Source organism: Ahaetulla prasina, chromosome 10, assembly GCF_028640845.1.
Source record: "Ahaetulla prasina isolate Xishuangbanna chromosome 10, ASM2864084v1, whole genome shotgun sequence".
NCBI classification, from domain to species: Eukaryota; Metazoa; Chordata; class Lepidosauria; order Squamata; family Colubridae; genus Ahaetulla; species Ahaetulla prasina.
Genome location: NC_080548.1, coordinates 29,632,881 through 29,652,079, shown reverse-complemented (window position 1 = coordinate 29,652,079; position 19,199 = coordinate 29,632,881). Strand labels below are relative to the sequence as shown.

The window sequence follows — 19,199 nt, the reverse complement described above, 5'->3', positions numbered from 1 at the left end:
GTCTTTTTTTTTTTTTACTTTTAAAAGCATTTTTTTCGGCCAAAGAAAAAATGCTTTTAAAGTAAAAAACAACAACTCTGATGATCGTGCGGCTCAGCTGGGCATGTGGGGGGGGGGGACGGGGCAGGGATTTATTCTACTGGTTCTCCGAACTACCCGCCGCCATCGCTACCGGATCAGATGATCCGGTCCAAACCGGGAGCATTTCACCCCTGGCTTAAGGTCATCTTGGGTTTTTGGGTTTTCTATCTTGGAGCGAAATTCTGGTGGCTCAGATTCGACAGGATTTTCTTGGTACAGGTAGTCTTCGACGTATGACCATAGTTGAGCCCAACATTTCTGTGGCTAAGCGAGACCGTTCTTAAGTGAGTTTGGCTTCATTTTACGGCCTTTCTTGGCAAAGCTGTTGAGTGGATCCCTGCACTTGTTCAATTAGTAATACGGTGGTCGAGTGAATTTGGTTTCCCCATGGACTTTGCTTGTCAAGGACTGGTGCGGTGGCCTAGAGGTGGCGCTCTCGCCTCGTAATCAGGAAGCTGTGAATTCGATCCTAGGTAGAGGCAGATATTTCTCTCTCTGAGTTCTCACACTGGGAATATATCTGCTGAACAAAACTCCGCATTGGCGACAGGAAGGGCATCCGGCCATTGAAACAGTCTGCTAGCTCTATTCAATTGCCCAGACTCCACCCCGCAAGGGATTATGGGATCATTAAATGAAGATGATGATGGACTTTGCTTGTCAGAAGATCATAAAAGAGAATCACATGCCCCCGGGACACTACAGTCGTCATAAATATGAACCAATTGCCAAGCACCCAAATTTTGATGACGTGACCAGGGGATGCTGCAAGTGGTCAAAACTGTGAGAAACGACCATAAGTCCATTTTTCAGTGCCGTCGGGACGACCTGTTTAGGCTGTTCGGAATGGACTTCACTAAATGAATGGTTGTATGTTGAGGACTACTGTACCTGTATCTGATGTCATCATCACTCCAGGCTTACCTACTTCTGCTCTTCCTTCCCAGAGTGCCGATAATCTTTTGGACCTGCCCACCACCACTGATGGTGTCCTTCTGCTTCCAAAAGTGACCAAGGCTGACAGTGGGACCTACCGCTGTCAGGTACTGGACTTCTATAGTCCTTCCGAGGTGGAACTGGAGAAGGATGTCACCATCTTCATCCATTGTGAGTGCCCCATGGAATGCTGGGGGAGAGAGTGAGCCAGGCCAAACCTTCCTTTTCATCATCCAGTTGCTAAGTTGTCCCAAAGGTGCTTTTTCAGGAGGCAACTGGACTTTCTTGGTTTTTTTCTTTGGAGAGGTTTCGCTTCTCATCCAAGAAGCGTCTTCAGCCCTGAAGCTTCTGAAGGTGTTTCTCTTCTCATCCAAGAAGCGTCTTCAGCTCTGAAGCTTCTGAAGATGTTTCTCTTCTCATCCAAGAAGCTTCTTCAGCTCTGAAACTTCTGAAGGTGTTTCGCTTCTCATCCAAGAAGCATTTTCAGCTCTAAAACTTCTGAAGGTGTTTCGCTTCTCATCCAAGAAGCTTCTTCAGCTCTGAAACTTCTGAAGGTGTTTCGCTTCTCATCCAAGAAGCTTCTTCAGCTCTGAAACTTCTGAAGATGTTTCGCTTCTCATCCAAGAAGCTTCTTCAGCTCTGAAGCTTCTGAAGATGTTTCTCTTCTCATCCAAGAAGCGTCTTCAGCTCTGAAGCTTCTGAAGATGTTTCTCTTCTCATCCAAGAAGCGTCTTCAGCTCTGACAGGTTCTTTGAAGAGAAACGTCTTCAAAGAAAAAAAACCAAGAAAGTCCAGATGCCTCCAGAAAAAGTACCTTTGGGACAACCATGACCTGGATGACGGAGAATCTCTACAGACTAATTAGCTAAGTTGCTAATTAAAATTAAATCTTGTCTTCTGGGTTTTAGATCTGGATCCCCTGGTCCTAAACCCAACCAAGATGGTGAAAGTCAACCGAAGCGAAAACCTTCAGTTGACCTGTTCGGGCAATGGCTCCAAGACACCCACGTTGTCATGGAAGAAGGTAGGTAGCATTGCAAGGGCTTCCTTCATAAGTTAAGCATCTGCCAGAACATTGCATGGATCAAAGATGGCATCCATGGTCGGGACTTAATTGAAATCCTGAAGAGGTTGCTTTCACAAAACTGGCTATTCCAGGAATTTTTTTATACAAGTAGTTCCTGTCATGTACCAAGGAAAACAGAAGATCAGGGCGGTTCAAATGTGTATAAAGGTTTATTGTAAGCTAATGTTCTCTACAAGAATCTGAACTACTAACAGTCCAAGCAAATTGGCAGTAAATAAGGAATTCACGATGGGCTGGACTTAGATCTCTTGTGGGCATGAAGGGACTCATGACTGATGGTGCCGTTGACCTCTTCCTCAGACTGGTCATCTCCCACAAGTCCTTACTTAGTGACCAGCAACCTGGTCACTAAATGAGGGAAATTATGAGAAAGCTAGGAGGGAAATCATGTGACTGCTTACGATTTTACTTCAGCTTTTATTTTCCCTCCTCCGCTGCCCATTAGAATTCATACCTTAGTGCCGGGATAATTACCAAGAAAGAAATTAATGTTTGTATTGACATTCATTGGAGAGGAAGGGATTAAAAGAGAATAAACAGGCAGACAATGGGGAAAACTCTCTTCTGATCCCTTCCTCTACAATCCCTCCACTCTGCCAGGTGGATCAGACAACACGAGAGATGTCTAAAGAGATTACCCTCTGGCGAGATGGGAAATGGTTTGGGTCCTCGCTGCTTTGGATACCGGTTTTAGCGCTGGTCTCGTAAACGAAAAGCTACGTTAATCTCGAAAAGCAAGGAATCCGGAAGAATCGATAGCGCCCCTTTTCCCACCGACAAATTTTATGGAAAAACACGATCTCACAGAAGCCGATGCGTTTTCCATGAACTTTCCTAGTAGGAACAACAGAACAAGGGCTGGAGGTTTCTTTCTATTTCCTTGAATCGCTTTGGAAGTGAATTCTTCACACACACACACACACACCACAGCACAACACAACACAACACAACACACCCTTTGGACAAATAATAGAAAGACACACACACATGCACAAACACACAACCCATTGATAAGGCAAATAGTAGAAACTCAATCTCTCTCTCTGTCTCTCTCTCTCTCTCACACACACACACACTTTGGGAAAATAGTAGAAACACTCTTACACACCCAAACACAGACCCTTTGGGCAAATAATAGAAACACACACAAACACCTTTGGACAAATAATAGAAAGACACACACACATGCACAAACACACAACCCATTTATAAGGCAAATAGTAGAAACTCAATCTCTCTCTCTGTCTCTCTCTCTCTCACACACACACACACTTTGGGAAAATAGTAGAAACACTCTTACACACCCAAACACAGACCCTTTGGGCAAATAATAGAAACACACACAAACACACCCCTTTGAAATTTCCTAACAGGAGCGATAAGACGCCCTTAGACTCAATTTTCCTGCCATCGTTTCGAGATAGATACGGACTCCGGTGCAAAAGAAGGGACCCCGATCTAAATTTTGAACTCGATTGAATTGAGACCATTGTCTCCTCTATAGAGGATCTGAGGCTGGGAATCACATCTGGGATAACAGCAGTTATCTTCTTCTTCTTCTTCTTCTTCTTCTTCTTCTTCTTCTTCTTCTTCTTCTTCTTCTTCTTCTTCTTCTTCTTCTTCTTCTTCTTCTTCTTCTTCTTCTTCTTCTTCTTCTTCTTCTTCTTCTCCTTCTCCTTCTCCTTCTCCTTCTCCTTCTCCTTCTCCTCCTTCTCCTTCTCCTTCTCCTTCTCCTTCTCCTTCTCCTTCTCCTTCTCCTTCTCCTTCTCCTTCTCCTTCTTCTTTTTTAAATTTCTCCTGCAGGGAAGGCAGCAGATGGGGACCGGCGAGACTCTGTCGCTGACAGAACTGACATACCCCATGGCCGGCACTTATGTCTGTGAGGCTTCTGTGCCCAGCATTTCCGGACTGAAACGGAACGAGACAATCCAAGTTATTGTGGAAGGTAGGTAGGTAGTGGGGTTTGCGTGTGTGTGTGTGTGAAATTCTGTTGAATTTCTATCTCACTCTCACTCTCCCTTTCTCTCCTCTCCCTCCTTCCTTCTCCCCCTCCCTCTCTTTCCCCCTCTCCCTCCTTCTCCTCTCTCTCTCTCTCTCTCTCTCTCTCCCTCTCTCTCTCTCTCTCTCTTGTATAGGAAAGCCAGAGATAGAAATTCAACAGACCATCATCCAAGAGCTGGACCAGACAGTGAAGCTCACCTGTACCGTTTTAGGCCATCCTCAGCCAGAGATCAGGTGGAACATACCTGGTGGGAAGGTGAGTCCGTCCAAGGCCCGGCAAACACCAAACCACAAGATCTCTTCCGCATCACTCAACGTGCAAGATTTTCAAATTAGATTCTGTAAACAGACGCAATTCTGTCTGCGCTCTATCTAAAGTCCTCTCATTGCTAAACAGAAGTTGTAAACGCGAACGATTAATTTTTTATTTTATTTTTTACCCTAATGCAGGGGTCTGCAAACTTGGCTCTTTTAAGACTTGTGGACCTATACACAAGAAAAATATATTTTAGAATGGAAAATGTGGATTGGTTATATTCAAAATAAGTATCAGATAAAAAAATATCAAATAGCATATGAGTAAATTTAGGAAATATTTTGTATTAGATATATTTTTGAAGGAGAGGGGAATTGAGAGTGTGATTATGTGTGGGGTGACTAGAGATTATAATTTAGGAATTATTTTGGATTATGATTGTTAGTTTTGATACCCTGCATTTTGTTCTGGGAAGTCGGGGTGGGGGGTGGGGAGTAAGGGGAAGGGGAATTGGAGGGTTGAGGGTAGAGGATGGAGTGATGGTTAATGTACAGGGATTATTGAAGATGTATAAATATAATTAATGTAGGGTCGGGTCTGCCCAGTTACCATTTTAGAACGGTGGGGAGGGAGAAAAGAGGAGAGAGTAGGAGGTAGGAAAGAGGAGAAGAGGAAGGAAGAGGGGTAGAAGAAGGAGAAGGAAGGTGTAGGGTGGAGGGAGGAGAGGATGTAGATAAGAGAAGGAGAGGAAGGTCTGGAAAGTAGAAGAAGGTAGAAGAGGGAAGAGTGTTAAAAAGGGGGGTGGTGACTGGGCAAGCCCGACTAATTGTATATAACTGTACATTGGATGAGCTGTTTGATATGATTGTAAAAATAAAACTTTTTTATGAAAAAAAAAAAAAGACTTGTGGACTTCAACTCCCAGAGTTCCTCAGCCAGCAAAGACTCTCTCTCTCTCTCTCTTTCTCTCCAGGCTACCGTAAAACACTCGGCAAATAAATATAGTGCTGAATTGTTAGTGGAACTGACCCCCAAACTAATCCAAAGCGGAGTTCAGTGCACAGCAGAGAACAAGTACGGCTCGGCCAACAAGAACTTCGAGCTGAAAATGGGTAAGAAACTCCTTTTTCGGTCCACTGTGTTTTGTGGTTGTGGGTATGCACGGGGGGGTGCTGTGGGTGGGCAGCATTTTCAGGTACAGGTAAGTCCTCGACTTTGTTCATTTAGCGACCGTCCAAAGTTACAACGGCCCTAAAAAAAAAGTGACTCACGACCGTTTTTCACACTTATGACCGTTGCATCTTCCCCGTGGCCGTGCGATCGAAATTCAGACGCCTGGCCGCCGACTCACATTTATGACGGTCGCGGGTGTCCCTTTCGCGACCTTTCGATAAGCAAAGCCAGATTCACTTAACAACTGTGTTAAGTTCACAGTTGCAGGGTTTCACTTAATGCCTGTGGCAAAAATTAGGTCGTACAACGGGGCAAAACTCCCTTAACAAATGTCTCGCTGAGCAACAGAAAGGTGAGGCTCAAGTTGCGGTCATTGAGTCGAGGACTGTCTGTAAATTTAACATATAAATTAACCCAACAGCTGAACCTTGAGCTACAGATACTCCTTCCTACAATTGAGGGTGTGATTAGTTATTTTTATTTATTTTATTTATTTATTAATCATATTTCTATACCGCCCTTCTCCCGAAGGACTCAGGGCGGTTTACAGCCATATTAAAACCATTTCTACAAACATTAAAATAATGTTTTAAGGGCCGCGGTGTGGCTCAGGCTGTAAGAAGCCTGTTATTAAAACACAGCTGCCTGCAATTACTGCAGGTTCTAGTCCCACCAGGCCCAAGGTTGACTCAGCCTTCCATCCTTTATAAGGTAGGTAAAACAAGGACCCAGATTGTTGTGGGGGCAATAAGTTGACTTTGTAAATATACAAATAGAATGAGACTATTGCCTTATACATTGTAAGCCGCCCTGAGTCTTCGGAGAAGGGCGGGATATAAATGTAAATAAAATAAAAAATAATAATAAAATAAAATAAAATAAAATAAAATATTTTATATTGCCGGAAGGGACTGTGAACCCGGCCCTTATTTAATTGTGATTTATATTAAAATGACTGTTGCAATTGCCCTAACCTGATTTTGGATCTCAGAGGTTACACGGTTGAGGTTAGATTCGAATTTCTCAACTTCACCAACTTTTAAGAACTAGAATAGAATAGAGCTGGAAGGGACCTTTGGAGGTCTTCTAGTCTGACCCCCTGCTCAAGCAAGAGAACCTATACTATTTCAGATAAGTGACTGTCTAGTCTCTTCTTAAAAACCTCCAGTGATGGAACGTCCACAATTTTTGAAGACTTCCAGAATTCCCCCAGCCAGCATGGATGGAACTTCAACTCCCAGAATTCAACGGGGATCAAAAGTCCCATTTACAGGCGATCCACGAATTACAACCGCTGTTGGAACTGTCTGGAACATCTTGTCACTCAGCGAGGCTGTTGTTAAGCGAGTCATGCCCGATTTTACGGTCTTTTTGTTTGTTTGCGGTCATTGAGCGAAGCGCCACCGTCGTTAAGGAAGTCTCGTGGTTGTTAGGTAAAATTCGGCTTCCCCTCTTGACCTGGGATCCTGGGATCCCGTACATGTCATGAATACATGCTGGCTGCCTGAATTTTGGCAGCGGGGAATGCGACGATGGTCGTAAGTCGAGGACTACCTGTAGTTTAAAGCAGGGGTCTCCAACCTTGGTCCCTTTAAGACAGTGGTTCTCAACCTTTATAGTGCTGCGACCCCTTTAATGCAATTCCCCACGATGTGGCGACCCCAACCGTAAAATAATTTTCGTTTTGAATTTATCGCGCCTGAAGCCGTCTTGGCTAGCGATCTGAACTGCTTGCGATTGCCTTGAGGACGGAGGCATTAAAGCGGAGACTCCTCCCCTATTAAGTTTATCGCGCCTGAAGCCAGATTAGGCTAGCGATTGGGAGTGATTGCAGCTGGCTTGAGAGGGAGACATCAGAGCAAAGATTTCTCTCTTTTTTAATTCATCGCGCCTGAAGCCAAATTCGCGATTCTTCGACTCGCAAGTATACTTCCCATATTTCCGATGGTCTTAGGTGACCCCTGGCAAATCGTCATTCGACCCCCAGGTTGAGAACCGCTGCTTTAAGACTTGTGGACTTCAACTCCCAGAGTTCCTCAGCCAGCTTTGTGAAGTCCACAAGTCTTAAAGGGACCAAGGTTGGAGACCCCTGCTTTAAAGTTGCCAAAGTTTGAGAAATCCTGGTTAGATTTTTTTTTTTATTTGCATTTATATCCCGCCCTTCTCCGAAGACTCAGGGCGGCTTACACTATGTTAAGCAATAGTCTTCATCCATTTGTATATTATATACAAAGTCAACTTATTGCCCCCAACAATCTGGGTCCTCATTTTACCTACCTTATAAAGGATGGAAGGCTGAGTCAACCTTGGGCCTGGTGGGACTTGAACCTGCACTAATTGCAAACAGCTGCTGTTAATAACAGACAGACTTAAGTCTGCTGAGCCACCAGAGGCCCTGATTTTGGGGTGCACTTTTCTAACCAATCGCTCTCACACTCTCTCTCTCTCTCTTCTTATAGTTACTCCGACACCCTCGGTCACTTCGAAGCCAGCTTGTAAGTATTTTCTTTCCCTTTCTCCCTTTCTGTCTGTGCTAAGGGCGGCGCAGGACGATGGGAGTTGTAGTCTGACGCAGCTGGGAAAAAAAAACCCCAAGTTAGCACTTCCGGATAGCCACGGAGGACCTGATGGTGCCCAAATCTTCTTTGGTTTCACCGGTGCCCTCTCCCCCCCTCTTTTTCCCCCTCCCTCCCCAACAGCGGAGGAGGAACAGGGTCAAACCGGAAGCACGGTGGCGGTGATCGCGGTCTGCGTGTGTGTCCTTCTGCTGCTCCTGATCGTGGGGTTCTTCTACTTCATGCAACGCCGGGGCCAGTTGCCCTGCAGCCGGGGAGAGAAAAGATCGCTGTGAGTGACACCCCTTTGCGCTTGTGCAGCCCCCAGCCCCCCTCGAATCGGTGTTCTAAGGCAGAGGTCTCCAACCTTGGCAACTTTAAGCCTGGCGGACTTCAACTCCCAGAATTCCCCAGCCAGCTAAACTACACCTGTTCTAAGGTGTTGTGTCTCCTGAGCAGCGGTTTCCCCCGGAGAATTCCTCTAAGGCATGGGGAGAGAGGAGAGGAGAGAAGGAGGGGGGGGGAGAGAGCGGAAGGGGAGTAGAAGGGAAGGGAGGAGAGGAGAGGGGAAAGGAGGGGAGAGAAGGAAGGGAAAGAGCAAAAGGGAGGGGAGGGAGAGAGAAGGGAAGGGGAGTAGAACGGAAGGGAGGAGAGGAGAGGGGAAAGGAGGGGAGAGGGAAGGGAGGAAGGAGGCACGGGAAGAGAAGGGGTAGAGTGTGGAGATGAGAGGGGAAAGGGACGAGAGAGAGAGAGGGAAGGGAGAAGAGGGGAAAGGAAGAGCAAAGGGGAAGGGAAGGGAGGTGAGGGAGAGAAGGGGAAGGGAGGGAGGGAGGGTGGAGATGAAAGAGGGAAGGAAAGAGCAAAGAGGAGGGAGGGAGAGAGAGAGGGGCAGGAAGGGAGGAGACCTGAAGTGGAGAGGAGAGCTGGAGGAGGAGAAGGGAAGGGAAGAAAAGGAGAGAGAGGGTCGAGATGAAAGGGAAGGGAGAGAGCAAAGGGAAGGAGGGAGGAGAGAGGAGAGGAAGACGGAGAAGAGGGAAGGGAAAGAGCAAAGAGGAGGGGAGGGGAGAGAGAGGAGAGGGGAAGGGAAGGGAGGAGACCTGAAGTGGAGAGGAGAGCTGGAGGAGAGGAGAAGGGAAGGGAAGAAAAGGAGAGAGAGGGTTGAGATGAAAGGGGAAAGGGAGAGAGCAAAGGGGAAGGGAGGGGAGGGAAAGAGAGGGGAGAGGAAGACGGGAGAAGAGGGGAAGGGAGAGAGCAAATGTGAAGGGAAGGGGGGAGAGGAAGGGAAGGGAGGAAAGGGGGAAGGGGAGGGGAGAGAGGGAGAGGGAAAGAGATGGCTAGGGAATGGAAGGCAGAGAAAAATTGAGTGAAAAGGGAAAGGAAAGAGGAGAGGAGAGAGGGAGGAAGAAACAAGACTCGGGCCCCTTAATCGCTTTTATCTCTTCGGTTCCAGTAGACATAACATTTAATTCTGGCTCTTGGGTGTGCTCTGAGCTTTCTCCATGCAGATGTCACATTACCGGCCTCCATAACATCATCAAGGGTAGAGGGTGGGGGGAAAGGAATGTTTCTGCCTGTTTATATTTATATTTTACGATAGCCTGGTTAAGTCGCGGGCTGCTTCTTCAAGGCTTCCTGCGGTTCAGATAATTAGCTGAAAAAGCATCTGGCAATCTCCCGGCATTTGTAGGCTTCCCCAGACACACATGTGTGTCTGTCTGTCTTCTGTGAGATGGGAGATAACAGTTCAGGACATCTGGCCATTCCAGGTTTCTTTATATATATATATATAAATATATATATGTGAAGAATATATATATATATATATAAAAAAGAAACCTGGAATGGCCAGATATATATATATGTTTTCTGAGGTTTTCGCGGGTGTTTGTATGTAGGTCTTTGGTTATTCGGGTTTTCTCCCGCGTAAAATTGGAAGTGTCTTGGCGACGTTTCGACGAAGTCTCATTCGTCATCTTCAGGCTGGTGTTTTCAGCTTTGTGCTTCTAGGAGCAACGAAGCTGAAAATGTCGTGTCCCACTCCTCCGCTGACGGCCGGGTCAGGGAAATCCGAATCAGGCGTGCCTCTGCAGCTCTGCCAAAGTCCTAGCAAAGTCCTCAGGGCAGACAGGAGACCAGAAAGTGACTTCAGCAAGATATGTTTAGACTTTGCCTGACTCAGAGAATGCCAGAAAGCAGGTCCTTTATATAGGCCATGGGGTGTGGCTCCATGACTCAGCACTTATCCAGGCCTGCCCCTCCCTTCCTTCTGTTGCCTCTGCCTATCAAGTCTTCTGACGCGAGGGTCACTCCAGTCGGCAGCTGTTGGTAATTGACCTCCCTCAGGCTCACATGCTGTGGAGGAGGGGGAGGGGTCTAGTTGCTCTGTTTGCCTGGGCATGGAGCCAGAGCTGGGGGCTGGAGATACTTCCTCCTCTTCAGCCTGTCTGGGCATGGAGCCAGGGCTGGGGCCGGGAGGCATACTAGGACATTCCTCCGTGTTCGGAAGCAGATAAGAAGGCCCCGGCTGTGGTGAGATTGGATGAGACACAACAGAAAACACCAGCCTGAAGATGACGAATGAGACTTCGTCGAAACGTCGCCAAGACACTTCCAATTTTACGTTGGAGAAAACCCAAATAACCAAAGACCTATACACACACACACACACATATATATATAAATATAATATATTATTTTATATATATATATATTTTTTATTTTATATATATATATATACATATATATATACATACATATATATATATACATATATATATACATACATATATATATGTATATATACTCCGTCAACTTCCTGACCTTCGAACCTTCCGTCGCGAGCTCAAGACACATTTATTCATCTGTGCAGGACTGGCTTAGATTTTTAAATTTAGAGGGGTTTTAAATTGATTTTAATATTTATATTTAATATTTATATTTCTATTTTTAATAATTCGGGCGCTAGAATAAGTTTTTTAAGGATTATTTTAATTTGTATATTGATATTGATGTTTTATATGCCTGTGAACCGCCCTGAGTCCTTTGGGAGATAGGGCGGTATATAAATCAATAATAAATAATAAATAAATAAATAAATAAATTATACATATATATACACACATATATACATACATACATATACATACATACATACATACATATACATACATACATATATATATATATATATATATATATATATATATATATATATATATATGTTTTCTGAGGTTTTCACGGTGTTTGTATGTAGGTCTTTGGTTATTCGGGTTTTCTCTTGCGTAAAATTGGAAGTGTCTTGGCGACGTTTCGACGAAGTCTCATTCGTCATCTTCAGGCTGGTGTTTTCAGCTTTGTGCTTCTAGGAGCAACGAAGCTGAAAATGTCGTGTCCCACTCCTCCGCTGACGGCCGGGTCAGGGAAATCCGAATCAGGCGTGCCTGTGCAGCTCTGCCAAAGTCCTAGCAAAGTCCTCAGGGCAGGCAGGAGACCAGAAAGTGACTTCAGCAAGATATGTTTAGACTTTGCCTGACTCAGAGAATGCCAGAAAGCAGGTCCTTTATATAGGCCATGGGGTGTGGCTCCATGACTCAGCACTTATCCAGGCCTGCCCCTCCCTTCCTTCTGTTGCCTTCTATCAAGTCTTCTAACTCGAGGGTCACTCCAGTCAGCAGCTGTTGGTAATTGACCTCCCTCAGGCTCACATGCTGTGGAGGAGGGGGAGGGGTCTAGTTGCTCTGTTTGCCTGGGCATGGAGCCAGAGCTGGGGGCTGGAGATACTTCCTCCTCTTCAGCCTGTCTGGGCATGGAGCCAGGGCTGGGGCCGGGAGGCATACTAGGACATTCCTCCGTGTTCGGAAGCAGATAAGAAGGCCCCGGCTGTGGTGAGATTGGATGAGACACAACAGAAAACACCAGCCTGAAGATGACGAATGAGACTTCGTCGAAACGTCGCCAAGACACTTCCAATTTTACGTGGGAGAAAACCCGAATAACCAAAGACCTACACATACACACACATATATATATAAATATATATATATATATATATATATATATATATATATATATATATATATATATATATATATATATATATATATATATATATACTCACAACTTCCTGACCTTCAACCTTCCGTCATGAGCTCAAGACACATTTATTCATCTGTGCAGGACTGGCTTAGATTTTAAATTTAGAGGGTTTTAAATTGATTTTAATATTTATATTTAATATTTATATTTCTATTTTTAATAATTCGGCGCTAGAATAAGTTTTTAAGGATTATTTTAATTTGTATATTGATATTGATGTTTTATATGCCTGTGAACCGCCCTGAGTCCTTTGGGAGATAGGGCGGTATATAAATCAATAATAAATAATAAATAAATAAATAAAATATAGATACATACATACATACATATATACATACATATATACATATATACATATATATATATATATATGTATATATATATATATATATATATATATATGTTTTCTGAGCTTTGCACGGGTGTTTGTATATAGGTGTTTGGTTGTTCGGGTTTTGTCCCGTGTAAAATTGGAAGTGTCTTGGCGACGTTTCGACGAAGTCTCATTCTCCCAGAAGCACGAAGCTGAAGCCTGAAGATGACGAATGAGACTTCGTCGAAACGTCGCCAAGACACTTCCAATTTTACGCGGGAGAAAACCTGAATAATCCTCTATAATATATAGAGAGAGTATATTTTAGATTAGATCAGAGCAGCCGTATCCTGTGGCGATCCTTACTTGTCCATCACGGGTGGGGTGGGGTGGGGTGGGGACCTTGATTTCTAGTCTGAAGAACACATGTTGAATTAGAGGGTTGTTTTTCTTCTGCCTTCAGGACCCCCAAGGAAGGGACTCCGGATAACGCTGTGGTGGAGATGAAGGCTGACAGGCGGAACGAGCAGACGGGGCTGCTGAGTCCTGGAGGCGGAGGCGGCGGTGGAGGAGGAGGGGGGACGAATGAGGTGAGGAGGGGGGGGGGGCTGGGTGGGAGGGGCCTTAAGTTCCCAGAATTCTCAGCAACGGCCAAGCTGCCGGTTAGCATCCTGGGAACTGAAGTCCACATATCTGGTGTGCTTGCAGGATTAGGGGAAAGATCCCTCCCTCTTCAAAATCCTCCTTCCTTCCTCTCTTCCACGTCTTCCTTCCTCTTCCTTCCTCCCTCCTTCCTTCTTCCTCCTCCTCCCTTTCTCTCTTCCATATTTTCCTCCCTCCCTCCCTTTCTCTCTTCCATATCTTCCTTCCTTCCCTCCCTCCCTCTTCAAAATCCTCCTTCCTTCCTCTCTTCCACATCTTCCTCCCTCCCTCCCCACTTCCATATTTTCCTTCCTCCTCCTTCCTCTCTTCCATATCTTCCTCCTTCCTCCTTCTCCCTTCCTCCTCCTTCCTCCTCCCCTTCCATATTTTCCTTCCTTCCTTCCTCTCTTCCACATCTTCCTTCCTCCTCCCCTTCCATATTTTCCTTCCTCCTCCCTTTCTCTCTTCCATATCTTCCCTCCCTTCCTGCCTTTCTCTCTTCCATATCTTCCTTCCTTCCCTCCCTCCCTCTTCAAAATCCTCCTTCCTTCCTCTCTTCCACATCTTCCTTCCTCCCTCCCCACTTCCATATTTTCCTTCCTCCCTCCCTTTCTCTCTTCCATATCTTCCCTCCTTCTCCCTTCCTCCCTTTCTCTCTTCCATATCTCCCTTCCTTCCTCCTCCTCTTCAAAATCCTCCTTCCTTCCTCTTCCACATCTTCCTCCCTCCCTCCCCACTTCCATATTTTCCTCCCTCCCTCCCTTTCTCTCTTCCTTCCTTCCTTCCTTCCTTCCTTCCTTCCTTCCTTCCTTCCTTCCTTCTTTCCTTCCTTCCTTCCCCACTTCTTCCCTCCCTCTCTCCTAATCCCTTTCCCCTCCCTCCCTCGCAGTGCTGAGCAGAGGGAAGGCTGGACCTGTCTTCTTCCAGGGGTGGCCCCTTCCCATTCTGTACCGCCCACAATGGATGGAGAAGATTCTGGAAAGGATCCTGCCAGGGCATGACAGCCCCACACTCCCTCCCTCCTTCCCTCCCCCCCACCCTCCTTCCTTCTCGTGGGAGGGGCAAGGGCCTTTCTTCTCACCTAGACTTTGTGTCCAGGACGGGTTGAGATGCCGAAGGGGGAGGAGCTAGTCTGCCATGACTTCTTCCTCCTTTAAAAATACCACCTTTTGTGGGGGGGGTTTATGTTTATTTTTCCGCTTTGTTTTTTTTTTTTTAAAAAAAAGGAACTGACAATTATCTGGACAGACGCTCCATTTTTAGCGTTTTCCTAAATAAAGTCGCCCACAGACTACATCGATGTCAGGGAGACAAACCAACTTTGCGGAAGTTCATAACCCCATCGGTTTTTGTTTTTTTTTAAACCAACTTTCAGCAAGCCCATCTCTGCCGGTTACCTAGGATCTAAAACGAACTTGTGTTTGGTTAACCTCCCGCTCGCTTCAAAGTGAGTCACGCAAACCTTTGCCAGAGTTCACGCAAACCTTTGCCACAACCCTCTGCGTAAATTTAGCCGTTTTCCCGTGCGGCTCCTGGCCCCTCGGTCTGCTCAGTGTTATGCATGCACCCAAAGCGAACATCTCCGAGAGATGTTCTCGTGCTCGCAGGCGTGAATTGGACCCGTCTCACAGCTTCGTTCACCTGCCATTCTCAGCTGGCCCGTCACTCACCTGTAGATCTCTCTAGCAAGCGTTCTTCATCCACTCCCTCCTGGCGCAATGAACCGGTGGAACCGCTTGGCTCCAGACGTTGTGGGAGGGGGCTTCATCACTGGAGGGTTGTTGTTTTTTTTTTAAAAAAAGATGAGATTGGACAACTATTTGTCTGGAATGGTCTGGGGCAGCGGTTCTCAACCTGTGAGTCGCGACCCCTTTGGAGGTCGAATGACGATTTGCCAGGGGTCGCCTAAGACCATCGGAAATATGGGAAGTATACTTGCGAGTCGAAGAATCACGAATTCGGCTTCAGGCGCGATGAATTAAAAAAGAGAGAAATCTTTGCTCTGATGTCTCCCTCTCAAGCCAGCGGCAATCCCTCCCAATCGCTAGCCTAATCTGGCTCCAGGCGCGATAAACTTAATAGGGGAGGAGTCTCCGCTTTAATGCCTCCGTCCTCAAGGCAATCGCAAGCAGTTCAGATCGCTAGCCAAGACGGCTTCAGGCGCGATAAATTCAAAAAAAACAGTTTGCCGCTTTTTTCCCCCTTCTGCGGCTGCTGAGGCGCGCTGAGATCGCTGCCTAAAAAAATAATAATTTTATGATTGGGGTCGCCACATCGTGGGGAATTGTATTAAAGGGGTCGCAGCACTATAAAGGTTGAGAACCACTGGTCTAGGGTCTTCTGCTTTAGCAGGGGGTTGGACTAGAAGGCCTCCAAAGTCCCGACTCTTTGATTCTGTATTCATCTGTCGCATTAGTGCATGGATGGTGGGGGGGTACTATGTCCCCTTTAAGACCTGTGGACTTCAACTCCCTGAATTCCTGAGCCAGCTGGCTCAGGAATTCTGGGAGTTGAAGTCCATAGGTCGTACAGGGGACATAGTTGCTCTTCCCCATATTCATATGTCCCTTGGCATTTGTGCTTTGGAACAGGGGTCTCCAACCTTGGCAGCTTTAAGACTTGGGGACTTCAACTCCCAGAGTTCCTCAGCCAGCTTTGCTGGCTGAGGGACTCTGGGAGTTGAAGTCCCCAAGTCTTAAAGCTGGCAAGGTTGGAGACCCCTGCTTTGGAATTCAACCTCTGCTTTAACTGTAACTTGATCCGTTAAAGGAGCGATCTATTAAAGGCGCAGGTGGTAACGTTCCTACCAAGCGACAATGACCGGTAGTCCTCGACTTATGACAGTTCATTTAGTGGCCGTTCGAAGGGACAATGGCGCTGGAAAAAGCGACTGACCATTGCAGCAGCCCACACGGGCACATGAGCAAAATTCAGAGGTTTGGCAGCTGACTCATATTTATGACGGTCGCAGCATCCCGGGGTCACGTGGTCCCCCTTTTGCGACCATCTGACTCACTTAACAGCCGTGTTTCTAACTGAACCGCTGCAGTGGTTCGCTTCACCGACGTGGCCAGAAACGTCGTAGAACGGGGCCAAAAACTCACTTTTAACGAATGTCTCACTTAGCAAAGTAAATGTGGGTGGTCGCAAGTCGAGGACTACCGGTCTAGCCGAACACTGATTCTATCAATCCTCCATCTTCTTGTCTAAAACTGATAGAGCTCGGCCAACGGCTTTGAATGTATGTTCTCCCCCCCCCGCCCCCAGAGTCTATTGCAATCCGTCACAACCAGAGGTGGGTTTCAGCAGGTTCTGACCAGTTCTGGCGAACCAGTAGTGGAAATTTTGAGTAGTTCAGAGAACCGGTAGTAAAAATTCTGACTGGACCCGCCCCCATCTATTCTCTGCCTCCCTAGTCCCAGCTGATCGGGAGGAGATGGGGATTTTGTAGTAACCTTCCCCTGGAATGGGGAGGGAATGGAGATTTTACAGTATCCTTCCCATGCCATGCCCACCAAGCCATGCCACGCCCACCAAGCCACACCCACAGAACTGGTAGTAAAAAAATTTGAAACCCACCTCCGGTCGCAAGTCGCAACTCCTGTGATTTTATCCTCCCCCCACTCGCCCCCCGTGGCAATAAGATGTTATGAATTTATCCTGACTCCCCATCAACCGAGCGTATTATCCCGACCCCGTTTTGCCAAGGAAAGCGATTTTTGTCTACGTATCTGATCATTCGCAATCCCGGGGGAAAAAAAAAAAATCCTGCTTGTTTCTATTTTATATATAGCTTTGCCTTCAGGGGAAGGGTCTTTTCGGACGGAAGGTGGGGGGGGGGTCTTCCGGCTACAGTTTTCTATCTTTGAAAGATGGCCAGGGCGGGTGGGGGGGACGAAGACAGACAATGAATGGTATTATTTTGTGTGTGTCCCATCCTCTCCACATCTTCTCTGCTCTTGAGGTTGATCCCGAATCGACAGGGCTGGCATTTGAACCCCGCCCGATCTGTGGATCTTCTTCCTTCTATATATATATATATTGTGGTTTTTGGTTTTCGTTTTTTTTACAGGATACCGTTTTTGCCTGCATGGCAAAATCTCTTCGGAACATATGTCTTGTCAGGGGTTGTGATATGTCAGTCAATTCGGTTTCCCAAACTGGGGAACTTTTCAGAAGAGTGGATTTCAAGTCCCAGAATTCTGGGACTTGAAGTCCACTCGACTTAAATTTCTCCAGATTGGGAAACATTGCCTTCATCCCTGCAATATGTCACTTCCTTTCTCAGTTGCACTGTCTGGTCGAGACACTGGTGATGTGGGGGGTGAGGGGGGGGAGAAGAATATTTGGGCCTTTAAAAAAAATAATAATTAGAGACCCTTAATGGTGTTGTAGCCTAGAACAGACTGAAGCTGGGAGCTATGGCACACCACGGTGGATAAGAAGAGTAGGTCGAGGAGTTTGGGGCTTCCCTAGGCCCACTGGGTTTTCCCAAAAAAGCATTTTTTTAAAAAAAAGCAAAGAAAGTTGGGAATTTTAAAGAGTTTTGCCTTGACTGGCAGCTGGAATATTCCTTCCTTCCCCCCCCCCCACCTCTCTGGTCTTCCAGATGTGATTGGACTTCCGTTCCCAGCAACCACTGGAGCTGCTGGGAAATGTAGTTCATCAACACCCAGTTAGGAAAGACCCGAAGGGTTGCTATCGATTGCCCCATGTTTAAAAATGGCCCCGTTGCAGTTTTGGCCTCTTTCTCTTCGTCCCGACTGCAAATTTCTGGGTTGCTTCACTTTAAAATATAAAACAGCAACCTTCCCCATCCTTCTCCTTGATGCCTCTTCGGGAAGTTTGGTTATTCGGCCACTGCTTTTGGGGTTTTGGCATCCATTTGGGGGAGAGAGAGGGATTAAGTGGCCTTTCAAAGAATTTTTTGAGCCTCCTTGCAGGGGTGAAATGCTACCGGTTTGCTACCGGTTCGGGCAAACTGGTAGTGATAAAAACTACAGGTTCGGGGTAAACCGGTAGTTTAAAAAAGCTACGATCCAACGATCAGCTGTGCTGCACGGTTTAGCTTTGCTAGAAAGCAGGATGAAGCTAAACCGTGCAGCACAGCTGATCCCCACCCTTCCCAAGCCTTCTTTTGGTGTGTACTAGTTCGCCCGAACCAGTAGCTTTTTTAACACACAGCACACTGTTGTGCACTGCGCACGCACACATTTGGCACACAGCGCGCATGCGCGGCCAGGGAACTGGTAACAAACCGGTTCAAATTTCACCACTGCCGCCTCATTGATAAAAATTGCCCTGCAGACCAAGACGGGAACATTTTTCTATGGAGGTTCATAGGTCAATCCAGGTCATGGCTGTCCCAAAGGCGCTTTTTCCCCCAAAAGGCAACTGGGCTTTGTTTTTCCTTGAAGACGTTTCGCTTCTCATCCAAGAAGCTTCCTCGGTTCTGACTTCGGTCCAAGAAACTTCTTCGGTCTTTCCGTCAGAACGGAAGAAGCTTCTTTGGGTGAGAAGCGAAACGTCTTCAAGGGAAAAACAACAACAAAGTCCTTCGGGAGAACCAATCAGTTGGCAACCTGGAGGAAGAAAACAGTTGGGCAACCTAGCAACTCCCTTCCATCCTCGGGACCGCCTGTTCCTACCACCCTGTCTGTGCCATGGCTCCTGGGTCTCCGTTCGGATGTTTCTACTTTCTACAGCCTTTTGCCAGGTTATGCTGTACGTTAGCCATTAAAAAAAAAAAAAAAGATTATAACCTCCGTTTGACTCCTGAATCTTGGTGTGTCTCCGCCGGACTCCTCTCTTGCGTCGGATGCGACTGGGAGCTGCTGAATGACCTGGTCCAACCTCTTGTCAGAGCCCACAAAAGAAAAAAAATTATTTCGCGGCTGCCCTTCCTGCCAATCTCGGAAGGAAACTTCAACGGCGAGCAAGAAAAGTCGTTTATTTATTTCATTTTCTCGTTATTTTTACTTCCCCCCAACAAAATGGTACAGGTAAACCATTTAGTTACGACCAGGGGTGGGTTTCAAAAATTTTAGCAAGGGGTTCTCT

The 19,199-nt window shown here is 46.4% G+C and overlaps 1 protein-coding gene across 1 annotated transcript in view; it reads left to right on the top strand.

Moving 5' to 3' along the window:
* The window catches only part of BCAM (basal cell adhesion molecule (Lutheran blood group)), a 93,044-nt gene extending 74,140 nt beyond the window's left edge, over window positions 1-18,904 (top strand). The window contains exons 8-16 of the mRNA XM_058195689.1: window positions 1,029-1,188; window positions 1,926-2,041; window positions 3,908-4,049; window positions 4,240-4,361; window positions 5,335-5,473; window positions 7,994-8,029; window positions 8,234-8,381; window positions 12,961-13,087; window positions 14,029-18,904. Coding sequence (XP_058051672.1) covers window positions 1,029-1,188; window positions 1,926-2,041; window positions 3,908-4,049; window positions 4,240-4,361; window positions 5,335-5,473; window positions 7,994-8,029; window positions 8,234-8,381; window positions 12,961-13,087; window positions 14,029-14,034 — 996 coding nt within the window. The 3' untranslated portion in view covers window positions 14,035-18,904. The remainder of the gene's footprint in view (window positions 1-1,028; window positions 1,189-1,925; window positions 2,042-3,907; window positions 4,050-4,239; window positions 4,362-5,334; window positions 5,474-7,993; window positions 8,030-8,233; window positions 8,382-12,960; window positions 13,088-14,028) is intronic.
* The last annotated feature ends 295 nt before the right edge of the window (window positions 18,905-19,199 follow it).